This window comes from Curcuma longa, chromosome 6, assembly GCF_044706935.1.
Source record: "Curcuma longa cultivar G26 ecotype Majalengka, Jawa Barat chromosome 6, ITB_CL_G26_1.1, whole genome shotgun sequence".
NCBI classification, from domain to species: domain Eukaryota; kingdom Viridiplantae; phylum Streptophyta; class Magnoliopsida; order Zingiberales; family Zingiberaceae; genus Curcuma; species Curcuma longa.
This window is the reverse complement of record NC_133866.1, coordinates 5013107-5032194: the sequence shown is the minus strand read 5'-3', so window position 1 is coordinate 5032194 and position 19088 is coordinate 5013107. Positions and strand designations below refer to the sequence as shown.

Here is a 19088-nt window from a genome sequence, read left to right as displayed (position 1 = left end):
GAATTTATAATAATCTAAACTAAGAGTTCATTAAACCTCATAAAAGAACTTTATTAGTCTTAATTTTATAATTTAGTGATAAAATTGATTCATAAACAACAATTTTTTTAAAAAATAATAAATTATTTTATACAAATTTTTTTAAAACTCGTAAAAACAAATTTACCTCGCTTGGCGCCAATCGAGGCGAGCGGTGGCGGGAATGGTGGGACGTGATGGCGGGAAAAGTGATGGGCGCCATTACTTTGACGTAAACTCCTCGGAATTGTAAAAATCATCCACCTCATCACCGTTTTTGGCTCTTTGCCTTTTGGATTTTGTTGTAGTACTAGAAGTAAAACGCCGAATTTAGAGGGGCGGAAATGCAAAATTTCCCAGATGTTTTTTTTGGCGCCAAGTATCGATTATGGTTCTGTTTACTTCAATGGAATGTTAAAACGGTGTTTACTGTAAAGAAAAAATAGTCAGCTTAAGTTTCTTTTAATGATCTATCCTTCGTAGTAAACAGAGATTTAGAGAGGGAGGAGGAGAGGGAGAGGGAGAGGGAGGGAGCGGCTATTCATGCGTCAATAAAACCTTCTCCCCCAAATTTCGCCTCATCTTTTCTCGCGCGCTCTCTCACTCTCTTCTTCCTTCTCAAGGCGGAAGCCGTCGATCTCGCCCGCTCGAGCGAGCGATCGGCAAGCGATGGCGAGGGAGTTCTTCGAAAGCGTAGAGGTTTGGCTCCCCGCCGAGTTCCTCTGCGACGAGATCGTTCATCGGGGAGCAGATACAGGCGGCACCGGCGGCGGGAAGATCAGACGCATCCCTTTTGGCTTCGCCGAGTCGGTGGCCGAGACGGAGGACGAGGATCACATGTCCAGGCTCACGAAGCAGATGGCTCATTGCTTTCTCCAGGACGACGATCTGGACGGCGCCATTGATGCAGCAAACAAATCGAAGGTAGAAAGAACTTCTTCAGATGCCTTTTCGTCTTTCTTGTATGTATTTCGACTTTTATCCCACGATTTGGGGGCGGTTTTGGATGAAGGCGATGGCTGGATCAGCTGTGTCGTCGCCGACGGAGCTGTGGAGGAAGGGGAACGACCTCGGTGATTTGCTGCTACACGAGGCTGCAGCGCAGGCAATACGACTTCGTCAAATCGGTTGCCGCGATTTCCTCCACGACCGTGGATTTCTTCTCGTGAGCAACAAGACGTCGCCGGCGACGACAGCTCCTAAGAAACCTGTGCTCACGCCCCAAGAACAACTACAAGCTGCTCGTGTGAGTGTTCTGCTTGTCGATTTCTCACATTGTCCGAATCAAAGCTCATCATTCCTTTTTGCCCCCTTTTTCGTAGTTCTACCATTTGAGTCGGCAACAATCTGTCAAGCAGCAGCTATCTGCGGCGTGGCATAAGCATCAGAAAGCCAACGCCGACGGGGGATTTTACGGGGAGAGCCGGCGCTGCCGACCACCAGCTCTCCCCGTTTCCTCTTGGACGCCCTTGAGGAAGCCCCCTCCATCACTGCTGCCGCTTCCTCCCCCCTCGCTCCCAGCCTCCGGCATGCGCGCTGCGTTCCTCGGTGCCGCAACTGGTCGAAAGGAGTCCGTCGGCACCGGCGTGTTCATCCCCCGCACCGCCGGCAACAAGCTCGAGGCGAAGAAAATCGCAGGTACACCTCCCGCATCGATTCTCTTCAGATTCTCTTCCTCGATTATTATACTTTTCTTTCGCTCTTCCAATAGGATTTTCGACTGTTTTCATGCCCGAAAAGGTCGCACAAGCATTGAACCAAAACATAGTTAACGTCGCTGCTCCACCTCGATTCACCGGCGGCTTCCTCAACTCCGGTAACTCCCTTACCTCCTCACCTCCCAAAACTGCACGACCTTTACCCTAAAAAAAACATGTTTTTCTGTCTCTGCTTCGTCAGATGCTTTTGTCGGGCGAGGAAGCGCCGTCATGTCACATCACAGAAAGCCTTACCAGAAGCTCACCGCTCCGTCGCCTTCCCCACCATTAGCACTAGCAGTAGGTGCAGGAGCTCACGAGACAGGCCTTCCGCAGGAGTGGACCTACTGACCTCCGTCCAGTGGCTGCTTTGGTAGTGACCAGTGATTAGGTTAAAGCTTTAGTAGAAGGTTCAGCATTGCTAGGAAATTTATATTGGTTTTTTTTTTGACGGCGCCGGTGGTTTTCCGGTGATCGGAGGTAAGCCGGGGAGCTCCGCAGGGTAGTGGCGTGCAATCGAAGCCACGGTTTCTGTCGTTTTGTGGCAGAATAATCCATAAATTCTGTTCAATAATTACTTAATGCAATGCAATTTTAATATTTCTTAAAAATTAATAATGATTTTTAAAAAAATATCCGGCCCAACCCGGCCCATATCTTTTAAGCCCAAGAAAGCTCTAGAAATCTCTAGAAGCCCAGCTTAAAACGAAGCCGTAGAACTCTTTATAAGAGGCGAAGATTCTTCCTCACGCGATCAGGCCCCAAAATGTCGATCACTCCCTTCGGATTCGGTCCCCGGCGGAGCAGCCTCTTCGATCCCTTCTCCCTTGACCCCTTCGACGCCTTCGAGTTCTTCCCCTTCGACTCCCGCCTCTCCTTTCCCCGCTTCGGCTTCGGGGACGACTCTGCCTTCGCGGCTGTCGCTGACGCCCGCGTCGACTGGAAGGAGACCCCCGAGGCTCACGTCTTCAAGGCCGATCTCCCCGGTCTGCACAAGGGGGACGTCAAGGTCGAGGTGGAGGACGGATCTGTCCTCCAGATCAGCGGCGAGCGCACCCGCGAGCGCGAGGAGAAGACCGACACCTGGCACCGGGTCGAGCGCAGCAGCGGCAAATTCCTGCGCAGGTTCCGCCTACCGGCGAACGCCAAGGCGGATCAGGTCAAGGCCGCGATGGAGAACGGAGTGCTCACCGTCACCGTGCCCAAGGAAGGGGTCAAGAAGCCCAGCGTCAAGTCGATCGAGATCTCCGGTTAGTTCCCAGCTTCTAACTTGCCTAATTGCTACTTCTTCGTTTCGTGATTTGCCGTCTGAGTGACCTATCGTTACTGTTTTTGATGCTATTAATAAATAATGTACAAATCTTTCGAGTTTTACATGTCGGATATACTCCGTGAACTCTGTGTTTCTCTGATCTGTGCTTTATCCGAAAAGGATGAATGGATTTTGGGAGTTCTCCAACAGGATTGTTAGACAATTTCCATCCCAAACTCTTAATGATCTCACAATCAAATCCCAATTATTCCGCTATATGCACAGCTGATTCCTTAACCTCCCTTCCCAATACCAAAATATCTCATCGTAATAATCCACACACTTTCATTCACAAAGATCTTTAGTCGCTAAATGACTGATCTATGTCCAATCGGATTGCTTATTTGATAAATGCAATTTAATTATATTGTCATCAGTTGTAATTAAAATGCCAGTGGATAGAATGTAGCCTACTTTGAGTACTAGTTAAAGAAATACAATGAATATAATTATATTATATTAATTAATAAATAAATGAAAAATTTTATGATATTTATTATATTTTAAATGAATATAATTTAATCAGATGTGTAAAAATTATTTTGTAGTTTTTATAATATGTAATGTGAAGAAATTAATAAGTAATTAAATATAAGAATAATTTCAATAATTGATGAGAAATTCATTTGATTTTAATTAAAATGAAAATAAGTTTCAATTAAAAATCAATTTGATTTTAATTAAAAGGAGACGTTCATTTGCTTTTAATTAAAAATAAAAATAAATTTTAATTAAAAACAAATTTGATTTTAATAAAAAAAAGGAGACGTTCATCTAATTAATTATTACTGACTCAGTACAATAGATAACTACAAGGGACCATTACGATATACCCACGACTACCCAACGCCGTTTTGCTACTGTCCCAATCGCTGTCTTCGCTACTCCAATTAAAGGAAGGTAGACCGGAAGGTAGATGAAACATGACCTTCGGCGCCAAATCCCTCGCTATTAAAACCCTGAATCGAACGGTCAATCTCTTCGCCTTCTTCCAGCTTTACGGGTTTGTGCTGAGCTGCCGCCGCCTTGGTTTCTGTCGTTTTGTGGCGTGAGGGTAGTGGCAATGCAATTTTAATATTTCTTAAAAATTAATAAGCACATTTTTTTATCGTGAAAAAAAAAGAATTGCTATCAAACTATTTAAAATTTCCGGCCCAACCCGGCCCAGACTTTAGAACTCTCTCGAAGCCCTGCTTAAGACGAAGCGTAGAACTCTCCAGAAGCTTTATCCTATAAGAAGCCTCCCATTGCTTGCTGCGGTTTTTTGTCTTCTTCGGGCGATCCGGCCACGATGTCGAACACTCCCTTCGGCTTCGGTTCCCGGCCGAGCAACCGCCTCGATCCCTTCTTTGACGACTCCTTCGGCTCCGGCTCCCGGCGGAGCCGCCCCCTCGATCCCCTCTACCCTGACCCCTCCTACTCTGACCTCTCCTACGCGGTCGTCGAGGACGCCCGCGTCGACTGGAAGGAGACCTGCGCAGCTCGCGTCTCCAAGGCCGATCTCCCCGGCCGGCGCAAGAGGGGCGCCAATGTCGAGGTGGAGGCATCTGCCGTCCAGATCAGCGGCCAGCGCACCTGCAAGCGCGAGAAGAAGACTGACACCCGGCTCAATGTCGAGCGCGAGAAGACGACCGAGACCTGGCACCGCGTGGAGCGCGAGAAGACGACCGAGACGTGGCACCGCGTGGAGCGCGAGAAAAAGACCGAGACCTGGCACAGTCTCGAGCTCGAGAAGAACACCGACACCAGGCACCATGTCGCGCGCGAGAAGAAGACCGACACCAGGCACCATGCCGCGCGCGGGAAGAAGACCGACAGCGGCGAGGTCCTGCGCAGGTTCCGCCTGCCAGCGAACGTCAAGGCGGATCAGGTCAAGGTCGCGATGAAGGACAGAATGCTGACGGTCACCGTGCCCAAGGAAGTGGCCAAGAAGCCGGTCAAGAAGCCCAGCGGCAAGTCGATCAAGATCTCCGGTTAGTTCCTAGCTTCTGACTTGTTTCCCCATAGCCTTTTTGCGTCGCTACAATGCCTGCTTGTCTATTTTCCCCATAGCTTCTTCGTTTTGTGATTTAGGGTTGTTGTCTGGCTTCTCTTCCGTCTGACTGGCCTATCAGTAGTTCGTTACTGTTTTTGATGCTATTATGTATAAATCTTTCGAGTTTTACATGTCGGATTTACTCCATGAACTCTGTCTTTCTCTGATCTGTGCTTTATCCAAAAAGGATAAATCGATTTTGGGAGTTCTCCAACAGGATTCTTAGACAATTTCCACCCCAAACTCTTAATGATCTCACAATCAAATCCCAATTATTCCGCTATATTCACTGCTGATTCCTTAACCTCCCTTCCCAATACCTAAGATCTTTTCGTAATCCACACACTTTCATTCCGAATACCAAAGATCTTTACTCGCTAACTGAGTGTTCTACGTCAAATCAGATTGCTTATTTAATAAATGCAATTTAATTATATAGTCATCCGTTATGATTAAAATGCCAGTAGATGCATGTACGTGCAGTTTCTGCATCGGAAACATGCAGTAACTTTATTTTAAATGAATATAATTTAATAAGATGTGTAAAAATTAATTTGTAGTTTTTATAATGTGTAAGTAGTCTTTGTAAAAGAGTAAAGATGAGAGTAATTTGAGCATGATTTTAATTAAAAATGAAAATAAATTTTAATTAAAAATAAATTTGATTTTAATTAAAAAGGAGATATTCATTATTTTAATTAAAAATAAAAATAAATTTGATTTTAATTGAAAAAAGACGTTCATCTAATTTTAATGGAAAAATGGAGCATTAATTTTTTAATTATTATTGAGTAAATCGAAAAATAAATATTTTTAACAAATTAAAGAATAATTGTTGAGATGATTTTGCAAAAGAGTAATATTCAAGATGTTATTTTTATAATCAAATATGAAAATTTTTATACAGAAAATGGTATGATTATTCTTATTTGCTTTTATTTTTATTGTAGAGCAATATTTTCTCTTGAACCCATTTCATATCAAAATGATGATAAAAACAATTTTTAGTTTTTATGCTTTAATGGTTGACAATATCATAAATAATATTTCATTCTATAGAAAATTATTTAATTGGCTGAGAAAATATTTTGATGAGTTTGAGCTAAAAAATTTTGGTAGAAATTAAAGTGGCATTCTTTTAAAACGGAATTTGATGTCGCTTTATTTTAGAGTAGTTTGGACCAAAGTTATTTTAAATTTTTAATACTTTATTTAGAATAGTTTGGACCAATGCCATTTTAAAATGGTGTAAATTTAATTAAAGTTATTTTTAAACGGTATAATTTTATTAAAGTAGGGACTTTTTAATATTAAAATTTTTTAAGGCTTTTTTTAATATAATTTAGGTTAAAATAAGTCATTTTAATAACTGTAACTAATTAAATTACTTATTTGTTTTCAAACTTTTTTTTAAAAAAAATAAAATTTATTGTTCCAGTGATTTCACATGATCCATTTTAAAATTATTTATAAAAAAAAATTATTTATAAGAAGATAAATTAAAAAATTATAATTGATCGATAAAAAGGATAAGAAATATTTTTTTTTAAATTTTATTTTATCTTAACCAATTCGCCCTGAGATATATTTTCAAATTCAGTTGCTATCTAGGCTAAATTTTATCCGAAACTTTCCATTTTTACATTTTACCCACAACTACCCAACGCAGTTTCCTACTGTCCCAATCGCTGCCGTCGCTTTTCTCCAATCAAATGGAAGGTAAACGCCTAGGTAGATCAAACATGACCTTCGACGCCAAATCCCTCGCTATAAAAACCCTGAATCGAACGATCAATCTCTTCGCCTTCTTCCAGCTTTACGGGTTTGTGCTGCGCTGCTGCCGCTATGGGCGATCACGGCTCCAAGACCGAGATCTCCTTCGCGGGGAGGTTTGCCAGCAGCGCCATCGCCGCCTGCTTCGCCGAGGTAAGTCATCGGACGATCGCCCATTTGTTCCATCTCGCTTTTAGGGTTGTTACGCGTTTGATCTTCACGGTTGCTTCCTGCCCGAACATTGGGAAAGCTGGGGGATCATAGATTAGGTTGAAGTTGTTAGCTTTCTTCTTGATCATAACGATTTTTTTTCGTGTTTTGTATTTATTTCAGATCTGCACTATCCCTCTAGACACTGCAAAAGTCAGGCTTCAGCTGCAGAAGCAAGCATCTGCGGATGCCGCAGCCATGCCGAAGTACAGAGGAATGCTGGGCACTGTCGCAACCATTGCAAGGGAGGAAGGTGCGACGGCACTCTGGAAAGGCATTGCTCCCGGTCTGCATCGTCAATGTGTTTATGGAGGGCTGCGAATCGGGTTGTATGATCCTGTAAGCCTCAAATGTCTTTTGTAGATAGCTGGATGCTTCACTTTTGTTGTTCTGTGTCGGTACAAGATTCTATTTTGCTTGTATTTTCAGGTTAAAAATTTCTATGTCGGCGAGAATCATGTGGGAGATATTCCTTTGTCTAAGAAAATTCTTGCTGGACTCACAACTGGTGTGTTTGAGTAAACGGAGAATGCAATTCAATTATCATATTGCTTTGAATAACTGCTTCGCAAATAGACTAGACGAGTGACATCTTTTGGTCAATATAATTAGGTGCACTTGGGATCACTGTGGCAAATCCAACTGATCTTGTAAAAGTGCGTCTCCAAGCTGAAGGAAAGCTTCCACCAGGCGTACCTAGACGGTATTCAGGAGCACTGAATGCTTACTCAACAATTGTCAGGCAGGTAATGACATAAGAGATTATGACTTAATTACCTCAAGTATGTTGCTAGCTGAATATTATTCTATATATTACAATCTAGGAAGGAGTTGGGGCTCTTTGGACTGGTATTGGTCCTAATATTGCACGTAATGCCATTATAAATGCTGCTGAATTGGCTAGTTATGATCAAGTCAAGCAGGTGAAGCTTCTGATTGTTTCTCATGGCCAAGTTTCATCCTTGATTTGCTATTGAAGTTCAATGAATCTAAATTGTGCATTTGTTGGTGCAGACAATTCTGAAAATTCCTGGATTTACAGACAATGTTTTTACTCATCTGCTATCCGGTCTAGGTGCTGGATTTTTCGCTGTTTGTATCGGTTCTCCTGTTGATGTGGTCAGTTTCTCATTCAGTCAATTCAGTCATTCTATAGTTTATTCGATCAATATGCTTTCAGTTCAGACATTCTCCTATTAGGATGAAATTAGAATTTTTGCAGAATCTATCAAAATAAAAGTGTTATTTTGCCTACATGGCCTAAAGAATGTGAGCATGATTCTGAATATTTAAATATTTCTTTTCTAGTATTAGATTACAGCCTTTAAGCTTTTAACTAAATCTTTGGTTTAAAGGATGTGTCTGGAGGGTCGGTTGTTTAAAATGTAATTTGGGCATCAACTGTACGTCACTATGATAGTTTCACAGTCACTACACTGATGAATAAAAATGAAAAGATTTTCTATCCTATCTTACTACCCTTTTCAATCAAACTGCTTTCGGTAATATTTGAAACAACCTTCTGTTAGTTCTCTCAGTAAAAAATATTTTCTTTTAGTATCTTAGCCATTTAAATATCCTTGGTAATGGCGGGATGAGATCCATAAATCTGTTCCCAAGTAATTGGAACATGCATGTTCATGTTATTATTGTTGCATTCTAGCATTGAAATATTCCTAAGAATAAAATAGAAAAAGTAATTAGAAAAGGTGCATCATCAGTGTATATATCTTTGAAACTTATCTATATATCTCATCCTCATTTTGGAAATGTATTTTGGTAGGTTAAGTCGAGAATGATGGGAGATTCAGCATACAGAAGCACTATCGATTGTTTTGTCAAGACTATGAAAAATGAAGTACGCTTTATGCCTAATGCTTCTATCTTTTCATTAAACATCTAATTTTGTTTTCTTTACGCAAAGTTTCTTTCATTGTGTGATTCATATGATAAAATATTTGCATGGTATTATTAGCTAGAGTTAAAATTTTGATTAAGTCAATCAAGTTGGATGGATTACCTCTAGAATGCTTCTATAAACAATACTCTAAGACAAACCATAATACTGGTGTTGATTTGTGAAACTTACTATATGCCATGATCAGTTTTTTGTAGTTTCTTTGATACTAGTTGATGTTCTGATACTACTTGGTTTTCTGCTCCTCTGTAGCTTATTCAAAATGTTAGATGCTTAACATCCCTATTTATTCCAACATTGCTGACATGTTTACTCAAGTGGAGGGATAGGAACATGAACCCATGTGTAATTTTGTGTTCCTTTACCTCCTTCCCCTCTTTTCTCCCAGCCAAGTAAACAAGTCACTTGAAGTCATTCCACTACTTCTCGGGTCATGCTATGTTCTTCGTTAAGTGGGTGACGGATCTCATTTTGCATCATTTGGAAGAGCCTTTTCTTGTTTACGAGAAAAATGATAGCAAGATGTCAATGCTCGGTATATTTTTCATAGTCGGTGATACGAAACATAACATACATACAATTTAGCAGGAAGTAATGGTTTTCCCATAGCAAGATCATAATGGCAATGGCAACGATAAACTTGTGCCAAAACGAAATACTGACTATTTTTTCTTCCTTGTCTTTCGCAGGGACCTTTGGCTTTTTATAAAGGTTTCCTTCCGAACTTCGGTCGCCTAGGATCATGGAATGTCGTAATGTTCTTGACTTTGGAACAGGTAATGACAATTCTTCATCTTCATATTTCAAGCTTGCACATTCAATCTAAAAAGTAAAAATGCATACATATATCAGCAAGAACACTCTACTCTAGTTGATGATGAATCACTCACTAATTTGATTCTCTTCTATTTCATTGTTTGTGGGCAGGTCAAAAAGCTATTTGCAAAAGAAGTTCCATCTAAACATTGATACACTGCCCAGATTCAGGTGAATAAAATGAGCATGAATTAGTGCATTAGAATCATCAATTTATAGCAAAGGTCAGAGTGATTTCTTTAGATTTTCTTGAGATTAAACATTGAAATTTTATCAATGCTCATATTTTTTGGTCATTATCAACTCAAAGCTTTGATAATTACTTTTGTTAATTTGTTTTAAAAACAATTTGGCATTCTCTTTAATAATAGTTGGTTAACAAGAAAGATGCTCTTCTTTGTTCCTTTCATCATGTCTCCTTTTCCTTGAGCCGACTGTAATTTAAAACATCCAAACATTCGAATAGAAATGATTAAAAGCCTCAAGTTGACTAAATCAAAACTACCTTTGACTAATTTTAACAACTCCAATATTGCTAAATTCCAATATAAATAAAAAAATAAAATATGATAGATTAAAAAAATTAAAATTATATATTATTTGTGTAATTTTATAAAAAAATCATATAATATAATTTATTTTATATTCTCTCTCCCTTTCATCTCTTTTAAATAAAATAAAGTATATAAAGATATAAATAGTCTTTTAGTAAAAAATTAAAAAGATGCTATACGGGATGTCGATAAAATATTTTAAAGAATCATTTATAAATGTAGTAATACTTTGGAAAAAATATTTACTTTCATAATTATTGGGATGAAATTTAAACATCTGAATTGTTAAAAAAAATAGTGATGCAAACATCAAGAAAGTGTTGTTTTATTTAAATCATCAAGACATCTTATTTTGACTTTTTAATTAAAAAGGCGTTTCCTTTAATATTTTAATTCATTATTATTATTTTTTATTTAATTTTTGAATCGATCAAATTATTTGTGTAAAATTACTCAACCATTCTTCAATATTATTCAGTGTTGTTATTTCATATCTAATTTTTAAATCGATTGGGTGTCTTATAATAATTTTATAATTATTATAATATATATATTTAATTTATTCAATGTTGATAGAAATTCATGATATAATAATTATGAATAGTAGTTGTTATAACGGTTTGATCGATTTAAAATTTAAATGGAAGATAACACTACTAAATAATACTTTATGGTAATTGGATAATTATACATAATGACAATTGAGTAAAGATAATACTAAATAATACTAAATATTATTATACATAATAATATTAATTCCAAACAGCGACGCCGTAATTTACTCATTTAATCCCTTACGAACGCCAATTTAATCTGCTCCATCCCTTACGCCTGCCTCAGAAAGATTTCCTGGCGACTACTTTGGATCCGTCTCCGTTTGCTTTAGTGGCCTCAAGCTCCACCAAGAGTTAGATTTGCCATGGCGGCCCACTCCCGCCTTTTCCTTCCCTCAAGAGAAAGAAAAGAGAGGAGAAAAGGAGGAAGGCATAGAATATTGAGGCGCTCCTGAGAACATCTCCCTTCTCCTTCCTTCTCTGTGTCAGAGAGACGAAGAGGAGGATGAAAGAAAAGGTCTCATCTTTGCGTCTGAATGCCCGTCTTCTCTGTGAAATATCATCCTCTTCTTCTTGTTTTCTCTCAATGATCGAAGAAAAAAGTGTCTAAAGTTTTGATCTTTTGAGAGCGGAAGAGGAAAAAAATCTCGGCCTGTTCTTGTTTTCTCTCAATGATCGAAGAGAAAAATTCCCCAAGTTTCTAAAGTTTTGATCTTTTGGGAGCGGAGGAGGAAGCGCCTCGTCGTCTTTGTATCCGAATCCTCTTCTTCTCTGTGAAATGAAATCTCATCCTTTTCTGTCAATAATCGAGGGAAAAATGTTTGCAAGTATCTGAAGTTTCGATCAAACTTCGAAGTTTTGAGAGAGGAAGAGGAGGAAAGGTCTCGCCTTTGCAACTCAAATCCTCTTCTCCTCCGGGAAATCTGATGATGTTCTTCTTGATTTCTGTGATTTCGAAATTTGATCCTCTTTCTGCTGTTCTTGATTTCTGTCAGTCAATGAAGAAGAAAACAACAAATCTAAAGTTCGGATCTTTCCTTTGTTGCAGACCATTCGGATTGACTCGAGATTCAACGGCCAAGGCCGTGTTTTGAGTCCATTGCTTTGTTCATTGAACTCGTGTTTTCTTTCCCACTAGTCGATTCCTGTAGCAAATCCATTATGGCGGCGCCGTGGTGCAATTTTTCGACGCTACGATGAGATCTCGAATGCTTCGTTCGCGTGCATAATGGCCGTGAAGTTAGTGTAGATTGATTATATAGGGTTCCTCCACATAGCTTCTTTTATCGATTTATCCGAGTGCTTGGAACTTCTTCCGGATGCCTCCATGTCAACTCATTGATTCGATTTCGACGTTGACTTAGCATCTCCGAGCATCTAGAATGTTGACGTGGAGATTGTCAAATCAACTTTGACTACACTATATCTTATCCTTCTCTGGGCGGCTAGAACCTTCAGGGCACCTAAAAGTTGAAGTGTCTTTGGCCATTCCTAATTTGCTATCTCATGTGCTTCATTGGTCTATTCAACTGACATCTAGGCATCTGGATCCTTTTTGGGCGCTTAGACCGTCCGATCGCCCAGATCCAAATAGGGACTTTCGAAATTCAAAATTTCGATTCCTTAATTTCCTTGCATCACATGATTAATAAAAAATATATTTTATAAAAAATTAAAATTGAATAGTTTTTCAATTGTCTTCTTAATTTATAAATTTCTAATGAAATCCTAAATTAGATCGACATTTACTATTTCCTTCAAAGGAGTGCGTTCTCACCTACTCCTCTCAGACGAGATTATCTTCTGCCAATCATCCGATCCTCTAGATTTGATTAGGACTTTTGCTCAATATCCGATCCTCGACTTCTAGGACTTCCTTCGATGCTCGATCCTCGTTGACGTATCGACCCGCTAGATGTTCAGTCCACTGATCCGTCTAAATTTCTTGTCTGGTGCTTTGATATGCCAAGTCTTCCTGCCCAGTATTCCTAATTAGAACTTCTTTACCTGATCCTATAAATTAGAACTTCTTTACTTATCCTACAGACTATGACTTCTTTATTCAATCTCAACTTAAGACTTTTTCTTTACTACCTACACACTCAACTTTAGCTTGTTAATACACATCACAATCTTAATTTAAATCCTTTATCATGATCAAAAAATTAATTTGATTATTTAATACTCCCTACATTTCAGCACACTGCAAGCATGGAAATGCTCATAAATGAAATCAAGTTTTGATTTACATAGCAAACGAAAAGGCAATTTCACTTGGGCATTTCAACAAACATGGTAAAGCAAATAAGAATTAAACATACAAAAATAAATGAATTTAGTACCTGCAAGATAAATTTCTCCTGGCTTCATTTTGGTGGAAATTAAGATCGATAGAGATCGCCAAGATAGAAATGGACAGAGCTGAATCAGCATCTAACTCATGTTAAGCTAATCAGAAAGCAACAAAGTTCACATAACTCTTTTAATTATAGGCTCACAAAGACAGCTTATTACAGTACTGGCTGCTCGAATTATCGGCATGATACAGACCACATATACACATGTTCATCACTAAAGCCACCATCAATTATAATCAACGATTAAGTAGGAGAAAAGAAAACTGATGAGAGGAATGGTGTGTGATGCTCAGACTGGGTACAACGGAATCACCGAATCAGGACAGTCAACTCGTTTTCCGACGAGGGAATAGTAAGCGAGAATCTGTGCCTGGCTCTCTATGTTACCTCGTCTGTCTCCATGTTTTGGAGGTATGAATTCTATGTTCCAGAAGGCGCGTGCCATGAGTAAAAGGTCAGTGCCTAAAGGGGATGCCACATAACCCTGCACCCACAGGTATCTCAAAGAAGGCAGACGCAGAGCAGCCATGGCCAGAGCACGCTCAGTGAAGCAGCAGCTCCTCAGTTCTAGCTTCTGTAGGCGCGGACACCCTTGCGAAAACTGATGCAACCCTCGGTCAGATTCACCGACATTACCCATGAGTATCCACCGCACGTTGTTACTGTACTGCCCGATGTAACCAAGCCCGACATCGGAGAGTCCACCAGGTCTCAGATAGAGGGCAAATCTTCTGATCTTGGTGCAACCCTTCAGCAGAGCTCGAACCCCATTGTCAAGTGGCAAATCTGTTATCCTCTGTTCTCTATCGAGTAAAACAAGACGAAAATCACAGAGGTTTTTGCTGTAAGTGCCTAGACACTCTAGAGCTGCATTTGTGATGTCAGATACATATACTGCCAGGTATTCCAATTCAAGACATCCCTGTGCTAGAGATGATAGGCCATCTTGGGAAACACATCCCTGTTCATCCTCCAGACCTTGGTCATCATCCCCTCGCTCTATCCTTAGCCTTCTGAGCTTCTTACATGTCTGTGCAACGACCTCTAATCCTCTATCTCCAATCACATCCCTCACCTATCAAGGAAAACGAGTTAATGTAACTACAGTATAGAGAAGTTGAGAAATTAAGTGAAACAGGATGGGTGGTGTTCACTACCTCAAGAACTTCTAAGTTTGGGCAACGCTGGATTAACTGACAATGATCCTCAGTGCTGAGAAATGTATACTGTAAATCAAGCTTCTTAAGTGCCCCAGCAAATGGAAATAATATTTCCATCTCATTCTTCCCCATAAAGATGAGACCTACACAGCATAACTTGGGAGGAAACTGAATCTTCTTATACTTATCAAGATCTCCAACTTGATCATTAAATGACCCCCCGCCAAACTCCTCCAATTTTGTTGCAATTCGGAAAAAACTAACTAAATCGGAGATGTCACATTCGCTGATCTTCAAAGAAACCAAGGACCTGCAATTCTTAGCAAGTAACTTGAGGTCCTCAGGTGCAACTCTGAGATCAGTCATATAGAAATTCAAAGTCTCAAGTACACTGTTATTGACAGCTAGCTCATGGATCCATTTGGCATCATTTCCAGAAATTGAGCTTTCTTCCAGAGACAATATTCTGAGGCATCTGCAATGTAGTACATGGAATTTATTAAGCCATCAAATGATGGTCTAAAATGTCAACACATAGATATGTTGTGTAAAATAAAAATTCATCCTGAAGTCAAAGGTTGCCTCAAAATTTGCAGGTGAAGGAGGGTCAGCAGCAGCCAACAAACAGAAATAAAATTATCCAGTGCAATATCTTACATGCAGGCATAGATATAATAGCATATATAGTGCATGTTATATTCTGACAGTGCATGCTGTCTGTCAAATATGCAAATAGTAAAATAATATGTTCATGTGTTTACTCCCTTGTATCTTATATCTTGGTTACAAAATAACTTTTTATGGATACATTCGTTGCACCAAAATGTGTATTTTCCACAAGTCATCTATGATTAATAGCAGACAAGCAAAAACTATTTTGAGTCTGCATTGCTTTTCATGTCTTAATGAAAACCAGAATATGCATCCATGCATACGTGAGTAATGGATAGTGGCGCATAAAAGGATGGATGAACTCGATACACCTAAAATGAATCATTTAGGAAAGGTTTACTTGGCTGAGCGATATGATGGAGAGGAGGAAAAGACTCACAAAATTACATATAGAGCTCCAACATTTATACATCTTTTGGTCACTTTTCCTCTTTTCCCTTGTATCTTCTAAGTAAGCAGACTCTTATACAGGAATTGAAAAGAAAGCTACACGGACTACTTTAACAAAGAGACTGTCTAGTGTATTTAGGAAGTTGTCCCTAAGAGTCCAAAGAGAATCCACACTTTGTTTTACTGATTTCAGAACACCATCTAGATAACCAAAGAGATCAAGAAACCAGAGAACTTCCTTAGGCCCTTGACTCATATTATAATTGTTATATATATTTCTTCTGACGTCTGTTACTTTTATTCATTTTTTGGCACAATATTTGTCTTGCTTTCCATTTAATGCTGTCATTTTTATAATAATTTTTGAATTTATAGGTTATAAGTGTCAAATAAAAAAACAGTGATACAAGGAAAAAAAATCAATTACCATTGATAAAATCATCAAGACAGAAACAACATAATGACTTTTAATTCAACCTATGTTACATTAATATTCAAAGTTCAATTTGTAATTGCAACCTCTAAATAGTTGTATTTCTTGTTAAATTCTATTATTTTTCTTATAGGTACGGAAGACGATATAGTGCAACAATCCCTAATTTTCTTAAGACATCAATGTTGAGATACAATCAAAGTCTCACATTATAAATATATGGAAAAGATCATGCATTTATAAGATGGAAGATATCTCTATTGGAATCAGATCTTTTGGGTTGAGTCTAAAAACAAAACCATAAGGGTTTAGACCCAATTGGACCTTATAGTGGTATCAGAGTATAGTCTATGTGAACCATGTGGGGACCCTCACGAAAAAAACAAAGGATAATGATTGGGGGGCTCCTGAATCATGGGTTTATAAGATAGAAGATGTCTCTATTGGAATAAGGTCTTTTGGGTTGAGCCCAAAAACAAAACCTACAATCAAATGAAGGAATGAACAAGGAATTACTTAATAGCTATACCATGTGGTTCCAAGTGGATTAGCTAACTCATAAAGTGAAAAGTAGTACACTGTAACAAGTCAGATACATGTAAAGTTATAGATGCCCAAACACCTATTATTACCCAAATATCAAAGCCAAAGACTTGATTCTTTTATCTTTCTGCATAAATATACCCAAATTCAACCAAAGAGAAGTTGTATGAGCCTACTAAGCCAATCCACATAACCATTTTATTGGCCACCCACCAACCCAATCCATGGCCAGATGCTGATAAACCTATCCAAAACACTATCTCAACCTGAACTCAATAAGAATACTTATTTTACTATACATGGTTTACAAAAAAAAAGTGCTCCAATAATGACAGGAAACTAAACTGAAAACTGTTTGCTGGAAGAGTCTCAAGATAAGAAAACAGAGGATTTACTAAATGATAGATACATGCAACATAGTGTATGCTAGCTAACCGCATTTCACAGTAAAATCTATTTGAACATGCTCTATAACCAGAAAACCTTGCTTATTACTAAAAACGAGTCAAGACATAAAAGAGACTATAAATCCAGTAACAAAAGAAGTTTATTTGAAAATTAAAGCCTAGGAACTTCAGGTATTATAAGAAAATAAATGGATGATTACCATATATAAAAGTTCTCAGAGAACCATAACAACCTACCAAAGACAGAAAGAACAAGCATTTCAATTTTGAAACACAAAATAAGGTAATTTAATCTAGGTGAAGATGCTTTTCTACAAAATCTTAGCAACATACTGAGAAACTAATTTAAGCACACATGAATATTTCTCAGCCTGGCAGATGTAAATCCACATTTGCAATATTATTGCTACAGGAAAAGTTAATTCTTCTTTTAATTATTTCTTATTTTGATAATTATTAGGACTCATGGATGTGTGAGAATCATATCACCGCTCGACTAAATAACGATTTGGCAAGATAAGGACTTAAGAATCAAACCATAAAGCATATATTAAAAGAGGCCATTAAAAGGCCGTTTCAATTCTTTCTTCCATTAACCTTATCTTTAATGTCCTTAAGTTCCATGTCAGTTTGTTGGATATATGTAATTGCCATCTATATCAGAACGAAAACAATATATAAAGAGGTTGAGAATAAAAGTACAGTGCTATTTGGTGGAAAAAATGTTCTGAAGTCTCTTCTGCGAACATCTAGCACACTTCACTAAGGGTTTCGCCATTACAATTTGAGATCCAAATATTCTCAAAGAAACGGATTTTTAGAGCATGATGTTCTGCTACAAGGGTGGAAGATAGGATTTTGCAGCAGTTACCAAGCAAGATGAAAGAGAAAATTCATACAGATAAGCACAAGCATCGCACACAAGATGTGCCCAGTTATTAGAAAGGCAAGAAAGGGCAATAAATGCCAATCGTGCGAAAGACTATGTACCTGCAGGAACGCGCAACCAGAAGGAGGCCATCTGTCGACAATCCAGAGCACTTATCGAGCTTGAGCGATTCGAGCATATGGCCTCTAGCCTTGACGAGGACGCGTATGTCCTCATCTTTGACTATCATACGCCGGAGGTGGAGCGACTTCAGGCAATTGAAAGCCTCGGCGATCTCCCTTATCCAGGGGCCGACATAGCCGCCCCAGTCCTCGGGTATGAGATTGAACATGGCGGCCCGGGGTTTGCCCTTGAGCTGCAGCGACTCCAAGTTGGGGAACCTCCTCCGCAGCCGGCCAGGGCTGGTGGAGTAGCAGATGGCGATGGTGACGTGCTTCCGCGAGAGGGCGTCGATCTGGTTCCACTTCTTGCAGACCAGCGAGACGGCCTCCCGATCCCGAGGGTCGTCCACATACCCCAGCACGAACTCTAACGCCAAGTCCGATATCCCGAAGCTCATAACCCGGTTCAACGTCCGTGCCGACATCGCTCCACAAGAACAGCCTCCACCACCAGATCCGCTACCTAGAACCCCCCGCCGCCGTTTCCATCTATTCCGACGGATCGACAACCTCCCTCCCGATCCCGAACAACACGACCACGCACAACTAGCAGACCAAACTACCAAATCCGAGCCTTCTTTCCTCTTCTCTTCAACCCAAAACTTGCGATAACCGAGAAACACGAGCCTTCTGCTGCGCGAAGGATCGAGGCCTCACCGGAGCGAGCGGCGACAGCCGGCGCAGCCTTCCTCGAAGAGTATCAGCCCTAAACTCGAGTGGCAGACTTTTATATTAGCGGAGGAAGATAAAGTCATCTTAATTATCAACATTAGCGAGCTAATACCAGTCCAGAAAGTGCTTAGCCATCGCACTGTGCGGTGTGGTTACCGCCCTCTCGTTCACCGCTCTCCGTGGTTTCGCATGATCCGCTCCAGGTTTGGCCTGTCGGACGGTCGGAGGACACCACGCTACTTTCTACCGGTAGTGTTCCGTAAGCGTATCGCATTTTGTTGCGTTTACTTTCTTTTTTAACGGGTACGTGCGGGTGACGAAAGTTATTGGGAAATTCACATAGGTCCCACTTTTTACTGAATGACGTGTCCGCCCACAGGGCCTCCGGGATCTCGGGTGCGCTCGAAAGCGCGTACGTGAAAACAAAGTGAGAGAACGGATCGGCGAAGCCAGTTCGCATGCCGATGTAGGTAGGTGGGTCCCAGGGTGGGCCCCTCTGTTCGAACGTGAGCACTGG

The 19088-nt window shown here is 39.8% G+C and overlaps 5 protein-coding genes across 5 annotated transcripts; 4 read left to right on the top strand and 1 right to left on the bottom strand.

The window, feature by feature from the left end:
- Positions 1-653: 653 nt before the first annotated feature.
- On the top strand, positions 654-2200 carry LOC141830347 (uncharacterized). Its single transcript, XM_074717789.1, has 5 exons — positions 654-942; positions 1031-1264; positions 1341-1656; positions 1730-1834; positions 1918-2200. The coding sequence occupies exons 1-5, from the start codon at positions 688-690 to the stop codon at positions 2064-2066; spliced, it is 1059 nt and encodes a 352-aa protein (XP_074573890.1). The 5' UTR covers positions 654-687; the 3' UTR covers positions 2067-2200.
- Positions 2201-2459: 259 nt separating this feature from the next.
- On the top strand, positions 2460-3087 carry LOC141830590 (17.3 kDa class I heat shock protein-like). The gene has a single exon (XM_074717993.1). The coding sequence runs from the start codon at positions 2482-2484 to the stop codon at positions 2968-2970; it is 489 nt and encodes a 162-aa protein (XP_074574094.1). The 5' UTR covers positions 2460-2481; the 3' UTR covers positions 2971-3087.
- A 1189-nt stretch (positions 3088-4276) lies between these two features.
- LOC141830810 (17.3 kDa class I heat shock protein-like) lies at positions 4277-5217 on the top strand. The gene has a single exon (XM_074718238.1). It carries the CDS (start codon positions 4319-4321, stop codon positions 5003-5005), a length of 687 nt encoding a protein of 228 aa, XP_074574339.1. The 5' UTR covers positions 4277-4318; the 3' UTR covers positions 5006-5217.
- Positions 5218-6887: 1670 nt separating this feature from the next.
- LOC141830900 (mitochondrial uncoupling protein 1-like) lies at positions 6888-10045 on the top strand. Its single transcript, XM_074718347.1, has 9 exons — positions 6888-6988; positions 7169-7384; positions 7475-7553; positions 7658-7791; positions 7870-7968; positions 8060-8164; positions 8829-8903; positions 9653-9739; positions 9891-10045. Exons 1-9 carry the CDS (start codon positions 6908-6910, stop codon positions 9930-9932), a joined length of 918 nt encoding a protein of 305 aa, XP_074574448.1. The 5' UTR covers positions 6888-6907; the 3' UTR covers positions 9933-10045.
- A 3291-nt stretch (positions 10046-13336) lies between these two features.
- Positions 13337-18599, bottom strand: LOC141830888 (coronatine-insensitive protein homolog 1b-like). Its single transcript, XM_074718335.1, has 3 exons — positions 17840-18599; positions 14402-14879; positions 13337-14319 (listed from the first exon to the last, which is right to left on the bottom strand). Exons 1-3 carry the CDS (start codon positions 18322-18324, stop codon positions 13534-13536), a joined length of 1749 nt encoding a protein of 582 aa, XP_074574436.1. The 5' UTR covers positions 18325-18599; the 3' UTR covers positions 13337-13533.
- Positions 18600-19088: the final 489 nt, after the last annotated feature.

What these genes read in the sequence shown, in the direction of transcription:
- LOC141830347 (XM_074717789.1), top strand. Translation starts at nt 688, where the DNA reads ATGGCGAGGGAGTTCTTCGAAAGCGTAGAGGTTTGGCTCCCCGCCGAG. An exon ending in ATGCAGCAAACAAATCGAAG is followed by an intron (nt 943 to 1,030) that starts GTAGAAAGAACT and finishes TTTTGGATGAAG; the next exon opens with GCGATGGCTGGATCAGCTGT. An exon ending in CGAGGCGAAGAAAATCGCAG is followed by an intron (nt 1,657 to 1,729) that starts GTACACCTCCCG and finishes CTCTTCCAATAG; the next exon opens with GATTTTCGACTGTTTTCATG.
- LOC141830590 (XM_074717993.1), top strand. Translation starts at nt 2,482, where the DNA reads ATGTCGATCACTCCCTTCGGATTCGGTCCCCGGCGGAGCAGCCTCTTC.
- LOC141830810 (XM_074718238.1), top strand. Translation starts at nt 4,319, where the DNA reads ATGTCGAACACTCCCTTCGGCTTCGGTTCCCGGCCGAGCAACCGCCTC.
- LOC141830900 (XM_074718347.1), top strand. Translation starts at nt 6,908, where the DNA reads ATGGGCGATCACGGCTCCAAGACCGAGATCTCCTTCGCGGGGAGGTTT. An exon ending in ACTCAACAATTGTCAGGCAG is followed by an intron (nt 7,792 to 7,869) that starts GTAATGACATAA and finishes ATTACAATCTAG; the next exon opens with GAAGGAGTTGGGGCTCTTTG. An exon ending in GTTATGATCAAGTCAAGCAG is followed by an intron (nt 7,969 to 8,059) that starts GTGAAGCTTCTG and finishes TTGTTGGTGCAG; the next exon opens with ACAATTCTGAAAATTCCTGG.
- LOC141830888 (XM_074718335.1), bottom strand. Translation starts at nt 18,324, where the DNA reads ATGTCGGCACGGACGTTGAACCGGGTTATGAGCTTCGGGATATCGGAC. An exon ending in CTGGTTGCGCGTTCCTGCAG is followed by an intron (nt 14,880 to 17,839) that starts GTACATAGTCTT and finishes ACTACATTGCAG; the next exon opens with ATGCCTCAGAATATTGTCTC. An exon ending in CAAACTTAGAAGTTCTTGAG is followed by an intron (nt 14,320 to 14,401) that starts GTAGTGAACACC and finishes TTTCCTTGATAG; the next exon opens with GTGAGGGATGTGATTGGAGA.